Genomic DNA, 17,582 nt, shown 5'->3' with positions numbered 1-17,582 from the left:
TTATTGAAGACATCTTACAATGGCCACATGATTCCAGTATTTTGCTGTAGAATTCAATTTGAATGTGAGAAAAAATGAAAATAAGTTACCATGCACTGTACAATAAATTGCAAAAAGTTCAAATATCTTCTTTATCAAATACATGCTGAATTACATTAATGTACTCCCAAGCCATGTTGCAAAATCCTTTTCAACATGCTTGAAAAAAAGTTCTTAAACAATATTTTTCTCAAATAATTCAGAAATGCAGAGCAGTCTGCAACCCTGAACCAAATATGGGGCATAAGAGAGTAATAAGTCAAAAGGTAGCCAGTTTAGAATATGATGATCATCCTGGGAGGTAGAGGGGAAAAAGAGCAAAAGGAAGAAGGGATACTGGGAGGAGACATAGAGAAAGGAGGAGGTAAAAGAAGTGTACAATTTGCACATTATGTTGAACTTTACAAGGCTTGTACCTTTTACATTTAAATAAATTTAATATATTACACTTATTTCTTGTCACATAAACAGAATTTTAAATATTTGCTAGAAATTATTTTTTATTTTTAATATATGTCTGCAAAAATACAGACCATGACTGATTTAAAGAATGATAAACGTGGTGTGTCTTTGTATCACCCTGTTGCATTCTCTTCCCTTTAAAACCATGCACTAGTGAAATTTATTTTAAAATAATATAAATTGTTGAAAATGGTTTTTTTTTTTTTTTTTTGCAAGTTGCAGCCCCAAGAAAATAATTTAAGTGTTCAGCTAAATCTGTGTCCATGCAAAAAAGTTTCTTTAATTTCATACAGTACAGTATATCCACAGAATTTTATTTTTCAGAGAGTCCATCACATTCTGGGTTTCACTGTATCTATAGCTGGAGGTATAAAGCCCGCCACTTTTAAGTCTTGAACCTTTTCAGTATGAAGAGTTTTCGGATCTCAAGCAACTGTTTCAAATGACAGTTGACTTTTCCAGCATCCTTACATTCTCCTTTTCTTTCAACGTCTGCTAATCCACTGACTTGTAACATGGCTTCATGGGAAGGTAACTCCATTTCTGTGGCATAACCAAGCTTTAGGAGGGAAGGGCAGATAAATAAAGAAACGGGAGCAACAAAACAGATATGCCATTGAAAAGGACTTTTGTTGCATGAAACAGATTGATTCTTTAGTTTAGTCCATGGCTTCAGATTGGACCAAAACTGAGTGTCCCTGAACTCCAAACCTATCAGTTCTTCATGACTTCAGTCCTTCACCTGAGGGCCTTCCATAGGGCACAATGTGTGCAACTTCCTTGAGAACACAGGATCGCGTTGCAGCCCTAGAACCAGGCTCAGAAGACACAACATTAAGCATGCAGTGTTACCAGGGTTTGCGACCTGTAATTTTATTTTTTTTTTTGTAACGCTGGTTGCTATGACAACAGTTTCACAGCTGCTATGAGCGAGCATACGAAGGTCCTGTTGAACTTTCAAGAGATGATTGGGAAGCTCTTCTAGTGAGAGGAGCTAAAGTTGGGTCTACTAGGGAAGAAGGAGGGAAGAGTTTGAACCACCCAATCACCATGTTGGACAGGTCCAGTTCATCTAAAAGTATCTGTGCCACTCCCATAAAGGATTTGTGATCCATACGTCCATAGTCTCCCCAAACAATTATCTGTTACCAAAGGAAACACAAGAAACAGAAAAATTTCAGCAAAAATGATGAGAGCTTCAATCAGATTCACCAAATGTCTCTGCTTATTTAATTACAGTAAGGAATGAAATATTTGACTGCTGACATGGTTCTGTGTATACTAGTTGTGATGCAGTGACAGAAATGACCTGGGCAGTAACAGAGCATCTTAGTATCCGTGATACTGAAGAAAGCCCAGTGAGAGAAGGAGCCCATACATACAGTCAAAGCAAAATAATTTACAACTAACTTTTGCTTAGCACTTTCAACTTGCATCAACAGTTACTACTGTAGTATTTATTTGCTCAACAAGTATTTGAAATAGCAGAATTTGCCAAATGAAGCATGAAAAGAAGTTTGAAAATCGTTCAGTGAAAACTGTACAGGTTCCATTTTCAGATTCAGAAGAATATTGATGCAAATTACCTGTAAAACTTTTCCTTGGGGACTTTCTTCAAATGATAGAAGTTGCTGATAAAGTGGTTCCAGCGTTTTTCTTGCTACCTTTGTTTTCTTTTTGGCTATGCAGACTCCATTTTCTAATAGATACACCTTTACGTATGGTGCTTAGAAGAAAGAAAATAAAGAACAATAAGTAAAGAAGTCGTCCAGATTTCTTGCATAACAGATGCACTGTTCTATCACCCTTTGATAAAATCTGCCTTTTACTGGATATATAACTTATAAGAACAAATCTCCACAAGCAATATTAACATTTATTCACATGCAAAGCATCTAATAATTTTCGTTATTTTTCTCCCTGGTATAATTTTTTCTGCTTCTTATGTGTCTCTTTTGCCATGAAACAATTCAGATTTTGACCTGGAAAAAAACAGATATTTCTATATACAGTATCCCTATACTGTGCAATATACAAAACAGGCCTGTTAAGTAAATTAATGACTTGCACTGACTTTGGTGAGATTTGGATCAATGCTCCAATTGTTAATAATTTAAAATTATCTACAAGGTGAAAATCAGTGAAGAGAAGACTTTGACACAATTTCTATTTTGGCAGAAGAGCTTCCTAAAAATATCATTATATTGTCCTTTTCACATAGAGTTATAGGACATCATATTATAAAATAAGGAGTAAGTATCAAACACTGGTCTACTTTTCATCAGGTACCTATTCCACACCTCTTGATTCCATCTTCATCCTTAAGATTCCTATATCACATCTTCAGTATATAACTTCCTTTTTACCCCATAACCAAGGATACATTTACTATTAATAAAATACTTTTGTGTCTTATGGTAGCCCAGACAACAGTCTGATTTTTTTCTTTCTGAAGTAGGGTTGATTTTTTTTGTATAGTATTTCAATGCATTATGCATTTCAGTGTACAACACTGTCATCTACTGATAGGTGAGTTTGCTAAGAGTAATTTAAAAGTAAAGCCTCAGAAGTTGGGAGTTTGTTGGGGTTTTTTTGACAGAACTCTATTTTTGTTGCTAAGATTTTTTTCCTTACCTGGCAGTGTCTTTGAACCTGGTTTTACAACAAGGCCACGGGCTCGGATTATTTCTACTTCCAGTTGTCCTTTCTTGTCCATCATTCCCACCTGGATATCTCCTACACAACAAAAAGAAATCCTGGAATTGTAATTCAGAAATACCTAAATATATGAAAAGCTATGGGAATTTCTAGGATGAATACATGATTACTTTGATCATCTACATTCTACAAGTAAATATGGATCTGAATTTTAACACAATTAGATAATTTAATATTTACCCTCTTCACTGTTATTTACGTTACTGAACAGTTAAAAAACCCTGCAATAACACCTGGTCTCCCATTTCCCATGCCCCTAACACTTCCAAGATTATTTTTTTTTTTTGATTTAAGAATTTCAGATTAAAAAAAGGCAGCAGGGGAACTAGTATAAAGCAGCTTTGTAAAACTGCTCGAAATCTTTTCACCATGCCTCTAGTTTAAGACAAGGTATAAAAAGATAACTTGTGAATATTAAAAAGTTTGCAAGCACTATAGTAGCAAATACTTTGCACCTAAATTCCCATTTTTATTCATTATTAGCTAAGTGATTCAGAGAAAGGATTGGTTTCACTGTCCACATTTTAAAGATGGAAAACTGAAGAAGAGATAAAAGAATTAATTTTTCAAAGCACCTTTCTACTTCTGAGTGTCATCCTGAGCAGCCACAATTATGTTTAACATTCGCTGAGGTTATAGTTTTGGTCTTAACTGAGTAGTTCAAAACCACATGGGAAATCCATATTTAAAGACTAAGAATCTAGATAATTTCTATGTTCTAGTTACCAGACCCAGTAGCTTATATATCAATAGGACATAAATGCTTACCCATTGATGGTGTTGCCAAAGTCTGTCGTCCTACAAGCTGAGCAGGACCAAGTCCATCCAGAAAATCACTGAACTGGCTGTCTGCAGCCAACCTCACACCAGGGAAAATCAAACTAAAAAATAATATTGGAAAAAAATCCCAAAACACCAAAATAAATATACTTGAATTAGCCCTTTTTTGTTTTCTAGATGATTTGCATTTAGCGTTTATGGTTTTGGTACTACTGCTCACAAGGAATTTATTTACACTGACAAGATTACAAAACAATTACTGTAATTTTCAAAACTTCAGTGTTCAACAAGCAGCAATACAGCCTCCAGCATATAAACAAACAGGTGAAGGAAGCACTAATCCTCACTAAGACTAATTTCCACAGTAATATTACTCCATCATGTTCTCTTTTCCCAATATATTAAAGACCACTGTTAATTATTGTAGTTTTCATATGAGACCAGTCCAATAAGATACTAATACATGCCCTTACCGGTAATTTAGCTGCATCATGGTAAAATTGCTCACGTTTCTCAGTCAACATGAATTCAATGGCTAAATGTCAAATGTATCCAATGAAATGATTACATTAGACTGAATACTGGTCACTATTTTTAAAATCACCTTTCAAAATCAGCATCCAATATAAATATTTTGTTAAAAATGTCTTTGAAAATGACATCTATTCAATAATGGAACTGAAATACATTGTGGCAAATGACCAAAGTAACTTAAAATTCAGAGTCTTGCCAAAAATTACCTGTGACTCATTACAAGGCAACAAGAATTAATGAGATTTGTAATGGCCAACCATAAGTATTGTCAATCTCAAATGCATATAGTACATTAACTTGGATGTGTAAGATGTATTGTCCAGTTCTGTGAACACCACTGGACAATAAATCTATCCACACGGAAGTCTTTAACTTAGGCTTTTATACAAAGCATGATACATGACAGTCTCATACTTCTGTACAGATCATTTTTTCAGGATTAATTCACAAAACTGTTCAGCCCAGTGAATGACACTGGAAATGCTCTGAAAAATGCTTTGTTCTGCAAAGCACAGACATATGCAAGGAGTTTTCAGAAGAAAACCTGTCATTTTCTGTGTTTTACCTAGTACACTCCATCTGCTTCCCCTCCTGCCACACCGCATGCTGATGCTCTGACCCACCAGGTGCCTTCCTCACGGCACGGCAGAACTGATCCTCGTCCTTCCTGCACCAGCAACGGGAGACTCTTTCAGTCACAGGGGAAGATTTAGGCTCGGTCCATCAATGACACTAGCTTGTGAAGGGAACTTTGACCGAACAGGACCTACAGCGCTCACTGTGCTTTTGTCTAACTACCAGTTTCACAGAGAAACGTCAGGTAATGACAGTTATAACTGCTGCTTACTTTCCCTCAGAGCTGTAGCTGTTCATGCTCCCATCCGTTGACTCCCGGCTGGCCTGACGGGTCATCCAGTTCCTCATCTCCACAGCCAGTCCTGTCTCAGTGCTCCTCTGGACGGTGCTCCGCAGCTTCTTGCCCCCTGCTTCTGTGAAGACAAAAGAGAAGCCCCCATCGCACCACGCTGCCGCAGCTGGGCAGCCCTGTGTGGCACGGCTGCAGGCAGCACACCACCACTCCATGTGGCAGAAACGAAGACAGAAATGAATGACCGGGACCAAAACTTCCATTTAAAAATTAACATTTTTTAAATAATAGGCAAGCAGATCGTAAATCTCTTTTACAGGACCTTAGTTCTGTCACCTCCTGCCTTTCAAGGGCAGAGAGCATATCCACAACACGTCTGCCCATGCAGGTAACCAGATTTACACTATCCATAGTCTAGTGTGTTTAAAATACATTTTCTCTGGATGAATACCTCTCTCTTAGGAATTAAATGAAAATATTACCACTAAGTCAAAACTTTCAGTGTCTGAGGAATGTTCTAATTCAGATAAAATATCTGATTTCAAAACATTTGGTCATTACCTGCTAAATCAAATGACAGATACTCATTGGTAAGCATGGCAAACAACAAATCAAGAACCCTTCCCATTTTTTCTTCTATATCCACGCTCTTTATATCTGCTTTAGCTTTATAACTATAAAAACTACAGTATTGACTTTTATGCACAATATGAAACTTTATTACCACGTCCAAGAGTAACAATTTTCGTATCTGCTTACATAGTTTAATTTTAGTTGTAAAAACAACAAAGTGACAGAGAGCTGGGTATCAGACAAGGGAAAATATACTCAAAACTTAATATAGTAGCATTTTAGTGTATGTATTTTGATCAAGACCTCAGCTGAAAGATATATTGAAAGCACCACGAAAAAAAAACCCACAAAATTAAGGAGGGAGTAGGAGTGAAGCTTCAGCTTTTCTTTCATGAATAAGACAGTCACTTCATGTCATTTCTGATTTTAAATGTTCCCTGCAATGGGGCAGGAAATTCAGTATTACAATTTCTTTCATCTGTTCAACACTCCCCTGACTTCACCACAGTGATGTGTGATATGCTGATATTATAAAAGAGCAATAACTCCAAGTGTACACAACACCAAATGATATCAGAATTCTTAAATATTGATACAGTGAGGGTAGAAAAATATCCAATATCCCCAGATACACCTCCCTACCCTCACTCTAGGGACTCACCCTCTTCTGCAGTTGTTTGTAGCCTCAGATACCCTTTACACCTTCTCTGGCTCATCATGTACCAGAGGTCAGAGCTGCTGAACCTGTGGGGTCAGTGAAGCTCTAGGGATTTCAGAAAGGAAATGAGCCATGGAGAAGATTGTCCTGGGAGAAGACTCTCACACCCAAGGAGAATGTGTGAGCACAGGGTCTGGCTTAGAGTAAGAGGACCTGCACTCTTGGACAGGGAATAGGAGAGGGACATTGAGTTCAATGTCCACACTCAGTGTCACTCTGTCCTACATTCTGCAGCGTGGGTTGAAGTCTACCAGGCTCTCCAGTCAGCAGGGATATTAGGTCAGATAAAGAGCATGGGAATTTTAGTGAACTGAGAAACAGACACCCAAAAGACCTTGAAAACCACTGGCCCCTTGTCAAGAAAGATTAATAACTCTGCAATATTTAGCAGTAGTGAGACATTGCTATAGGTATATCATGAGTGGTTCAAATCATATTGCTTATTACATGTCTGCGCATTCCTTAAGACCTTAAATTTTAATTGGTTTATAAAAATAACAGAAGTAATAGTTTTCCTCTAGAACTTCAGCTATCCCCATGAATTTAGTACCCATCAGAGTGAAATATTTTTTTAATACATCAAAACTACTTCTGAAAATGCCCATCAATATCTGGTGCAATAAATACAAATATAAAAGATACAAGGCTAACACGACATATGAAAAATGAAGGGCAGAAGTCCGCAACTTCATTTCTATTGGGTTGTACTGTTCCAAGTGTCTGCTGGTTTTATTATTTATATTAAACTAATGACAGCTGGCAGCTGACTTCCAATACTGCTCCAGAGTTGTTCTAAAATCAAATCACTCATATCAAAGAAATATTCCCACATAACTGCCAGTAAAAATCATGCTATAGTTTTGTAGAAAAAGTACACTGCATCATAGTTACATGTGAAAGGCACACAACTCCTGAAGTCTCATGCTCTTTTCATTCAAGTCTTGTTACAGGATATTACTCTTCTGTTATAAGACATCTTTGGTTAGTAAGCATTCATTTTCATTCAGCCTGGCTGAATCGTGGTCATTATCAGTTCACTGTTGCAAACACGAATTCTCTCCTGGAAATTTAACAGAGCATCTCCATCTTGCATGATTCTTCAATCTCTTCATATCCTATCTTTGAAAGATTTTGGGGCTTGGGATAAATATGTGTTTGAATATGTGATATGTGAAGGAGTATATAGAAACTTTTATTAATTAGTAAGGCAGATTTTTTTCTGAATTAGTATTACGTCTGTATGCCTTCACTCTACCAGAACGTTCAAGAAAATGCACATCAATTTACTGAAAAATCAAGGCAGAACTGGTGCAATGGCCATTTAAATCTTCATAGAGGCATCTACATAGCTGTTCTTAGCATCCCCCTGAATCTTATTTTTAAGTAGTTTTACTTTCCCGCATTAATTTTAACTGAAATAAGTGCTCTGGTCCACATGAAGCCAGGCCCATAGCTGAGAAGATACAACTTTGATACATCGTGAAAGTTAGGTACACATAGTATAACCAACTGTTGTATAAATGTGCAGGGTAAACAGTAATTGTTTTGACCTTAACACTGAATTTAAGGAGGGTTGAAAGGAGGCTATGGAATAACTATTTTCCAGCTTTCAACAGAAACAAGCAAACCTCTCTGATAGTCTCAAAAGAGAGAGATCTAACCTTTCAGCAAAACGGCTCCTAATCATGATGTTGATGCTTCTTGAAATAAGAATTGGAAGATTTTAAAAGCAAAATGGTAATTTGGAATAGAAGTACAGAAGAAGACCCAGACCACAGGCATGAATCCTGAGCAACTGCTTTAGAGATGAATATTCTTTCAGATTAAGTTTGGCTAAACTAGTACATAGTAATACACATGAGAAATACCTACACTTGATAGCCCACAATACTAGCAATACTTTGGTCCCTGGAAAAATGTAATACATAAAAAATAATATCACAATTCCTCAAACAATTTAAAAGCAAAGACAGTGTTTACATAATTCATAATTTGTGTTTCATAAATTCAGCACTGAAGTACTTAAAAGGTTGCAAGTAGCAATGAAAACGCAAAGTAATTACTCAACTCAAAGAAATAGCCCTTGGCGCCATACTTCCAAGCTGTAGCTGGTACAAGATCCGGTTGAGGGTCTTGCCACTCTTGTAAATCCAAACCATTTTCCCTCATTCCTGCCTGGAAATGAAAACCTCCTCTGTTGTGCTAATTCAACTACTTGTGTGGCTGCATTTTGTACTGGACCCAGACCAAAAGGAACAAATCAATAATATGTTTTAAAGTTGTTCTTTTTCTTCTATGATGGATCATTTTACAAAAATATTTGTGAAAACAAACATGCAGTTGAATGAACCCAATAGAGGTGATGCTATTCTCTAGCTAAATGAGTAACTTGGGAATGCATCTGACACTAACACAGAAGTAAACATGTAAACGGTGCCACTGTAAAAGTGGGGGTTGGTTTTATAACCATAAAGTATATATACATATACACTCAACTCATGCATGCTGCTTTTAGTCCTACCAAATGAAAGGATAAGGAAGGAAGAGACTTTAGTAGCATATTTTGTTGCTAAGTATGTTGCTGACCACCTACACTGAAAATCATTTTACTCACAATTTACTAAACTCTAATAAAGAACACTGAATTTTTTCTCCAAATTAGTATAATCTAATTGCCCTAAAAAGAAAAAAAAATTCTCTCAAGTCCCCATCACAAAATATGGAATATATTACTTGAAAAACACTAGTTTACATTCTTGCAGCCATATTGTAAGGAGTGGAATAAATTACCAGAAATAATTGCTTTGGCATTTATGAAAGCACATTCATTCTTACAGTTAATCACACTGGTAATTTAACTAATATGGTGACTGCAAATAGACTCCACAGGCCACATTTTCTAAATTATACATGGAATTATTTGTTCTCACAACTTGGGAGTGCAAATCACTTGCAAATCGGGGGTGCAAGACTTCTGAAACGATCTTCAATAACAGATTAGGACAAGTCAAAAACTGCTGTGAATTCATGAGATTACTTTCTGTGATCTGGGATCTAGCCAAATGAATTCTGCCTCTGGTGGGGAGAGTGAGAGCTCTCCACTCGCTCTCAGCTCAGCACCAGGCGCAAAGCCCCAAGCGCGGATGTTGCTGGCACAGGCAGAGGCAGGCTGGCTATGCTAGTCCCCAGGTGGTACGTGATCCTTTGGCAAGAGTTGTACTGAGCACAGAGCAGCTGTGGCTTCAGAAACACACTCAAGCACTTGAGGTGGCTCTTCTCTGCTCTCCCCAACTCACCAAAAGGATGAGTTTGGAAGGAAGCATAAAGAATGCTTCAGTATTTTCATTTGAACTCAGGTGTTAGATCCACAAAGAGAACAAGCTGCCTTTAAAGTGACCATTTTTCAAGAGTAAAGCTCTTTATGTATCTAGGTATCTCCTCTGGGCATGACAGGCTAGATAAAATCATCAAAGACAGTCTAGGAACATTGGATCCTACCTAAGAAAAGGAAGGTAGGGTAGGTCTCAAATTCCCTTGCAGCTACACAGTTGAGTGTCTGGAGCAGCCCGGGTTTTGGCTGCATTGAACTGCGGCAGGCGTTTAGCTCTTGTTGAAGCACTGCTGGGAACCACAGCTGGGTTGTTTCTTTCCTTCTGTCACCCACAGACCCCAAGCAACAGACATGGGTTAGGATCAACTAGTTTAAGCAGGATTTGGGAAACCTAGCTTCCACTGTCACCTCAGTTTGAAAAGCTTTCAGCCCATCGCCCCGATTTCCAGAGGCCAGTGCTAATGACCAGCTGATGAAAGCACTGTGTTAGTCCTTCTGATGAAGATTTTTCACAGTGCATGCTGCCAGCATTTATGAAGCCCAAAGAGCATTTGCAGGGCCAGGGAGACACTGTAACCAGGGCTTTCCCTTTCTTTGCGCTTGTAAGGAAGACGAGAAGACCTGTGTTCCAGTTCCTGCTCCCATGAATATCTGAACATAAACCACTGAGACATTCTGGCTAGGATGGGGATGGCGTGCTCCGCCAGCCCAGAAGCAGAGCTGCCTTCAGCATGGGAGCAGCCAGGTTTGGAAAGTCTGAGAGAGCCCGGATTGACAGCCTCAGTTTGCACTATGCATTTTTAAATTTCTTGGAAGGCCTCACTAGCTTTTCATTTCCAGCCAAGAAATACTGCTTTACTCTTGTCCTGTGCCTTTGTGTTTCTGCCTCTCTTTTTCCTCAGGCCATGCTGGAAGAATGGTTAATTAAGATTACTGTTAATTAAGACAGGACCTAAGAAAAAATGAGAGAACTGGCCAAGAGGCAGACATCATGAATCTCAGTTGCTTCCAAGATACAAAGTGTTGTCCAGATTGCATCATCCTTTGTCTGCATTTCACTTCCCTGCCATGGCAAGGCTGGTTGTCCATTCAATTCTCTTGTGGCTGTGCGATGTGAAGTCACTTTACCACACACTGTTCCCAAGCAATGCTGCGGTTTAAGGCAGGCACCTGCTCCTTATTCTCTCCCACTTTTCAATGTTCTTAAGTTGTATTCTGCCACTTTAATTTCACTGCTCTGCTGATGTCCATTCTTCAGTTCTAACTGACCCTTCAGCAAATCATTAAGAGCATCAGACAATAGAAAATGCTTCTGTCTGTGTGGGGCATTCATCAGTTTAAGCTGTTCAACACTTGTGGTCCCAAAAGTTTTTGAAACATTTTTACAAGACTGAAGTGTTAACAAAGAGCTGGTTTTCTACATACATGACAATTAGTTACTGTTCCCAAAATTCCAGCATTCCCTGTATTATTAATCAGAATCACTGCTGAACGTGCTACATATAAAAAGACAAATAGCCTTCTCTGACAGCTTAGAGTGTGTTTTGAATACCTGTGCTATGTAACGCTCCCTGGAAATCCCAATTAAGTAAGAACCACAGCACAGAGGTTTGTTGCTTGGCCATTCCCTTGACAAAGACTTTACCCCTGATAACAGACAGCCAATGGACTGGGAGCTATCCCAGAGGATCAAAACTAAACAACCACACCTGTAAAAGATGAGAGGTGGTAGTACTGATGTGATTTCCAATTCTTTTTTGGTTACTTGGCTCTGACTATATACCAACAAACTGGCTGTGAAGATCTGGTTGGGTCCTTTGGTTTACAGATGTTGATTACAGATTTTGATTGTAATACACAGTAAGAAAATAAACTATTTTTTACATTTTTAGTCACCTATTTGGCCCCAGACATATCAGGACATGTCTATTAAGTTTTTGGTATTTTTTTAAAATGTATGACTGCAGGGTCAAGAACAAATGTTTTCTTCAAGTTTGTGTAAGATATTTCCAAGTTAGCTGCTATACTGACGTTTATCAGGCGAGTAAACTACCCCTTGATTAGCCAGTCCAACTGGAGAATTATAAAGGTCTGAATCTAACTTGGAAAAATACTGTTGCAAATGTCTCAAATATGGGATCACAAAAAATTTTTTTCTTCTGATGCAATATAAAACCAGCAGACAGCAAATGCAGAATTACTCTTACCCTAATTACTTTTATTTAGAAATGCACATCTCCTGACAGTGACATGTGAATCGGGAACACACCTGCACACAGCCACTCAGGCCTTTCCAGCATTTCTGCAGAAGTCTCTGTTTCTGCTACTGGTCAGACCATTGGTTTTCTAAGTGTAGTCAGAGGCTGCACCTGCCAAGAGCCTACCATGATTGCTGTGAAACTGAACAGAGATATGACAATGAAGAGTCACGTAGCTTTGCATCCCACAGCTGGATGTCCCATGTGCCAAGTGACCCGAATGAACAGTTTTTCAGGAAGCCTCATTTAGACCAGTTATGTTCTCCACACAGACAGAAGTTCTTAATCATTCAAATATAATAGGTCTGACGTTGTGCATATTTTCTGCATGTGTCAAAACAGAATGGTAGCATTTTATATCCACTTTGTACATCCTGTACAACAATCTACATGACTACAAAAAGTGCAAAGCAGTGGGAAATCAGTCTCATCCCCAAGCTATTAAAATCCTGAAAAAAAGAGAGCAAGCAATTTTGTGGAATTACATTCTAATTTTATATACCGTTTACATAAGGAATCACTAAATAGGTGCACATGCTCACCACAAGAAATCTATATAACAGTCTTTGATTTTGCCAGTGACAAAGGATGACCCTCTTAAGTAAAAAGAAACCATCACTGCAGTTTTGAGTGATAATGTTTTTATGTTTATATGTAGATTCAGTTTGCTGGATGTATAGCATTCTCATGCACTTATGAATAACAAATATTTCATGTAGTGTCAAGACCAGAATAAAACTTCTTAAACAGTGAAGAGTGTACATACTGAGGAGCTTACAACTGCTTTTTTATTTTTGTACTCTATGAATTGAGCTATACATTCTAAATATGCAGTAATGACAGTAAGACCTTCATTCTTTTATGCGACCTTAATTATATTTAGTATAGCTGGGGTTACTACATACACTATCAGACAGATCTGTGCAGAATTTTTGAATGATGTAGCAAGTGTGTTGACACAACTCAATACCCTCTATTAGGGTTTAATGAGATAGATGGTGCCAAGTAGTTGGATGGCTACTGAGATTACACAAATTAGAAACAATTCTTCCTCCTAGCTTTGTCTAAAATGAGTAATGATACTATGCAAATATCATTATTTAAATAACCACAGTTCCCAAAACTCTGAGTAAATTTCACACTCTAATGACCCATTTTCAAACTACTGCTATTAAACATTTACCTCTCCAATTGACAACATAGCGTGCTGCTGCTCTGACTATACTGTTGACCTTGCCATTGAAAAATAACAATTACAGCATGTAGATATAAGTGAAACAGTATTTTTCAGGTTTGTGTAGATACCACCAGAGACGAAAGCTGTCATATGCTGTAGCTTCATTGCTGGTGTTATAGCCACACCTGTTATTTGTTAGCTATTCAAGTACATGCGGCAGTGTAACTAGCAGCTCAGAAGAGAAATACAACAAATATAAGAGAAATCTGAGAGACTTGGATAGACTGGATCAGTGGGCCAACATTAGCAAGATTAACTTCAATAAGGCCAAGTGCCAGGTCCTGCACTTGGGCCACAACAATCCCATGCATCGCTACAGGCTTGGGGGGGTGTGGCTGGAGAGCTGTCTGGAAGAGAAGGATCTGCGGGTTGTAACTGACGAGCAGCTGACCATGAGCCAGCAGTGTGCCCAGGTGGCCAAGAAAGCCAACGGCATTGCTGGCTAATGTTAGGAACAGTGTGACCAGCAGAAGCAGGGAGGTGATAATCTCCTTGTACTCTGCACTGGTGAGGCCACACCTGGAGTATTGTGTCCAGTTTTGAGCACCTCAATACGAGAGAGATATCGAGGTGCTGGAGCGAATGCAGAGGAGTGCAACAAAGCTGGTGAAGGGCCTGGAGAACAGATCCTGTGAGGAGCGATTGAAGGAGCTGGGACTGTTCAGTCTGAGGAAGAGAAGGCTGAGGGGAGACCTCATCACTCTCTACAGCTCCCTGAAAGGACATTGTAGAGAGGTTGGTGCTGGTCTCTTCTCACAGGTGATTACTGACAGAACAAGAGGGAACGGCTTTAAACTGAAACAGGGGAGGTTCAGGCTGGACATTAGGAAAAAAATTTTCACAGAAAGAGTGGTCAGAGTGGAATAGGCTGCCCAGAGAAGTGGTGGAGTCACCATCCCAGGATGTGTTTAAGGGTCGTTTAGATGAGATGTTGGGGGATGTGGTGTAGGGGTGAACTTTGTAGAGTAGGGCTGATGGTTGGACTTGATGATCCCAAGGGTCTTTTCCAACCTGAATGATTCTATGGTTCTATAACAGACAGCTTTAAAACTCTGTTGGACATTTTTATCATATAGTTAGGTTGAAGTATGTTGTACTTTGAATATCAGTCCTTCTGCAGTCTCTTCTACTTTTCTCTCAATTTTCCAGATACTTCCCAGAGTGTTTTGTTTGTCACACTGCTTACTTTCCAGAAACAGTATAGTTTTTTCTGTGCTTCTTGTTGAAAAGGTCTTACCCATCTCAGCATCTTCATCTACTTCAGCAGTATAGCACCTGAATGTAATTGGTAAAAACACTTGGGACTGTAAAGAGAGATGCCAATTTCTGGAAATGCCTTCTGTCGTGCCTCCACCCTGGAGTCAGCCCAAGGAGCTGCAGAAGTGGGAGAGACCCACCCCACCACACTGACAGAAAAGCTGACTCAGCTCAGCCTCTGAGCAGTGTCTTAGCAGAAAACATAAAAAAATATCAACCATAAACTTAAATGTCATACAGATTCTGTGTGGAATGATTATTATTCCATATTCCGAGCAACTGTTATCCTCTAAGATGAGCCACCTCACTGTTGCAGAAAATGCAGGACAATCTCTGGCATGTTAGCATCAATCAAGGCAAGGTCTTTAAAGCTTCATCTTCTGCAGCAGCTACCCTGACACAGGGCAGTATACCCTTCTTTCATATTCCACCTCAGCTCTGCCTGTGAACGTCCACATAAACAAGGTCATCTTTACTACCAAGGCCAAAAAGTAGGCCAATTCCCCCAAGAAGATGTAGTTATTCTCATTTTTCTTCATTGCCTACTATTCCTACTATTATTTTTTTAAGAGAATAATTTTAAAGCATAACTACATGTACAGGATTCTCTTCACTTTAATAATTACTGTGCTAATGAATTTATTGTTACTACTTCCCCCATTTTCTATTTCTGGTTAAATTATTGTCTGCTTGTTATTGTCTACTGGAACCTCCAGGGGGACAGTGCGATCTGGTGGTCTAACCACAGGAACAGAATCCAGGAACTGCTGATTTATTCCAGCTCTACCAATGAGCAATGATTAATAGGTGAGAAATGCCACTGAAGCCAGTAACAGTGCTCAACTGAGCAGTTCAGTTTTTAAGTAAGTCCTGATCCTTCACTCACTAGCATCAATGGCAACACTTCTGCTGATACCTGTGTGGGATCAAACAACCCCTCAAGCAAGTGTCCCAGATACTTATCAGCCAGTTGACAGGAGTCTATAATGTGGTTCTATTCCTGCCAAACTCCCGCAGCAACTCTCAGGTACTTCTTTTGGTAGACATCAATATGCAAAACTGTAATGTATCTTCTCCTCAGCTAACACAACTAATTCTTGCTATTTTTGGCATGACTGTCTTGGACTGAAGAACATTCGGTGGCTTTTTTTTTTTTTTTTCAATTGCCTTTTGGTTTTCTAACATACTAGGAGACCAAGATGCTTTCCTGTTCTTTCTGAATTAGTTTATGTCTTAAATTATCATAAATTATCTCTTGAATTGTCTTCAGCACCTGCAAAGCATTTGACTTGAATCACACAGCTTCACTACCACTCAAAAACTTGGGCAAAATATGATATTAAATTGAAATATACCCATTTTGGAGAGCATAGTTCTGCACACGGATCTTGCCATGACTAGCAGTTCCATAGCTACACTCCTGGCAACCTGCTATTTAACAGCTGATAGCAACACCTGAGTGTAAATGCAAATTAGAAGTGAATGTAAATAGAGTATAAAAGCAAACTGTAGCCCAAGTTTATTACGGCAAACAATACACACAGTGTAATTTGAGGAAGCATCAAGCTAACAGTTCCACTCCTAAAAACAGAGATGGGCTTTCTAATGACCACAGGCAATCTGAGTTTCCCTCTTCTCAGTGTATGCTGGATAATTGTAATTCTTCTCAAGCAACCTTCACACACATAAGAATTCACTTGCTTGAGCACATTTTCCAGTTGTCCACAGGAAAGTTTCATAAACTCATATCCACTACTTTTAAATATATGATATATATTATATCATTAAAATATTATGAAAGTTTTTCATCATGACTACACAGACATCTAAAAGGATGCCACACACATTGACATTGGAAATTCCCTGGTATTTTGAATTTAATGACAAAATTTCCTTTGATTTCAACAAAGACAGGATTTCAGACAAAATGTGAAGCTTGAGATGCCTCAGGAGCATTCATGTAAGTACTAATTGTTCTCTGTCCCCACACCTCTTCAACAAATTCCACATAATTTAAATCTGTACCAAGCATTATTTGATGCCAATTCTCACTTTACTACGCAGGCTGTACACTTCATCATCAATGACTAACAAAAAAACCGCAAAAGACACTCTTTAACAACTTTGATACTTTGATAACATATGTAATTTGCTCTGGTACCATATGACATGTTAGTTCTGTGTGTGCACATGCACACATGCCAGAAATAGATTGTAAAAAAAATGATTTTTCAGTACCTTTCACTAGACACAGCCAAGTATAACTCATTTTAAAAGAATGAATGTAAACAAACTTGAAGCGCTTGTCTAACTGATCAGCAAGTACAAAACGTTAGGGTGAACAGCAGTTCCCTGTGCTGCAAACCTGGCCAACTATGGCAAATTCAGGCCCACCTATGGCAAGTTCAAGGTCACCAGCTGGAAAACTGCAGCCTTTCCACAGCCCGTTTCCTCAGTACATTATAGCTTAGATGCCAGGGTTTAAGAAGTCTCCTTTAATCAACTAACAATCAAATGGATGTTCTCAATCATCGTGTTCAAAAATAGTTTATAAAATTATTAATACACTGTACTGAATTACTTACTATTCAGTTACTTCTAAACTTGACAATACCGATATTCTTTCATACATGAAGATATACCTACAAACCAGTGTATTCATTTCAGCAGTTAATGAACAAAAGTCTTCAAGAAAGTATCACAAATAAATGCCTCACCAGGTCAGGGAAATGTGAAAGCACCCCTCTAGCAGGTTATCTTTTTTTAACCTACCCATCAAACACAGAAATAACTACACCTTGAGGATG

The 17,582-nt window shown here is 38.4% G+C and overlaps 1 protein-coding gene across 2 annotated transcripts in view; it reads right to left on the bottom strand.

Moving 5' to 3' along the window:
- Positions 1-1,424: 1,424 nt before the first annotated feature.
- Positions 1,425-17,582, bottom strand: part of RIMS2 (regulating synaptic membrane exocytosis 2) — a 408,362-nt gene continuing 392,204 nt past the window's right edge. For both annotated transcript variants that reach the window (XM_026842040.1, XM_026842041.1), the window contains 5 exons: positions 5,381-5,522; positions 3,988-4,100; positions 3,136-3,237; positions 2,088-2,227; positions 1,425-1,643 (listed from right to left, as the gene is read on the bottom strand). In XM_026842040.1, the coding sequence (XP_026697841.1) occupies positions 1,425-1,643; positions 2,088-2,227; positions 3,136-3,237; positions 3,988-4,100; positions 5,381-5,522 (716 nt within the window). The remainder of the gene's footprint in view (positions 1,644-2,087; positions 2,228-3,135; positions 3,238-3,987; positions 4,101-5,380; positions 5,523-17,582) is intronic.

This window comes from Athene cunicularia (genome assembly GCF_003259725.1).
Source record: "Athene cunicularia isolate RWA chromosome 2 unlocalized genomic scaffold, athCun1 chr2_part1, whole genome shotgun sequence".
Lineage (NCBI taxonomy): Eukaryota > Metazoa > Chordata > Aves > Strigiformes > Strigidae > Athene > Athene cunicularia.
Note: the sequence above shows the minus strand (reverse complement) of the source record. Positions and strands in the feature narration are given on the sequence as shown.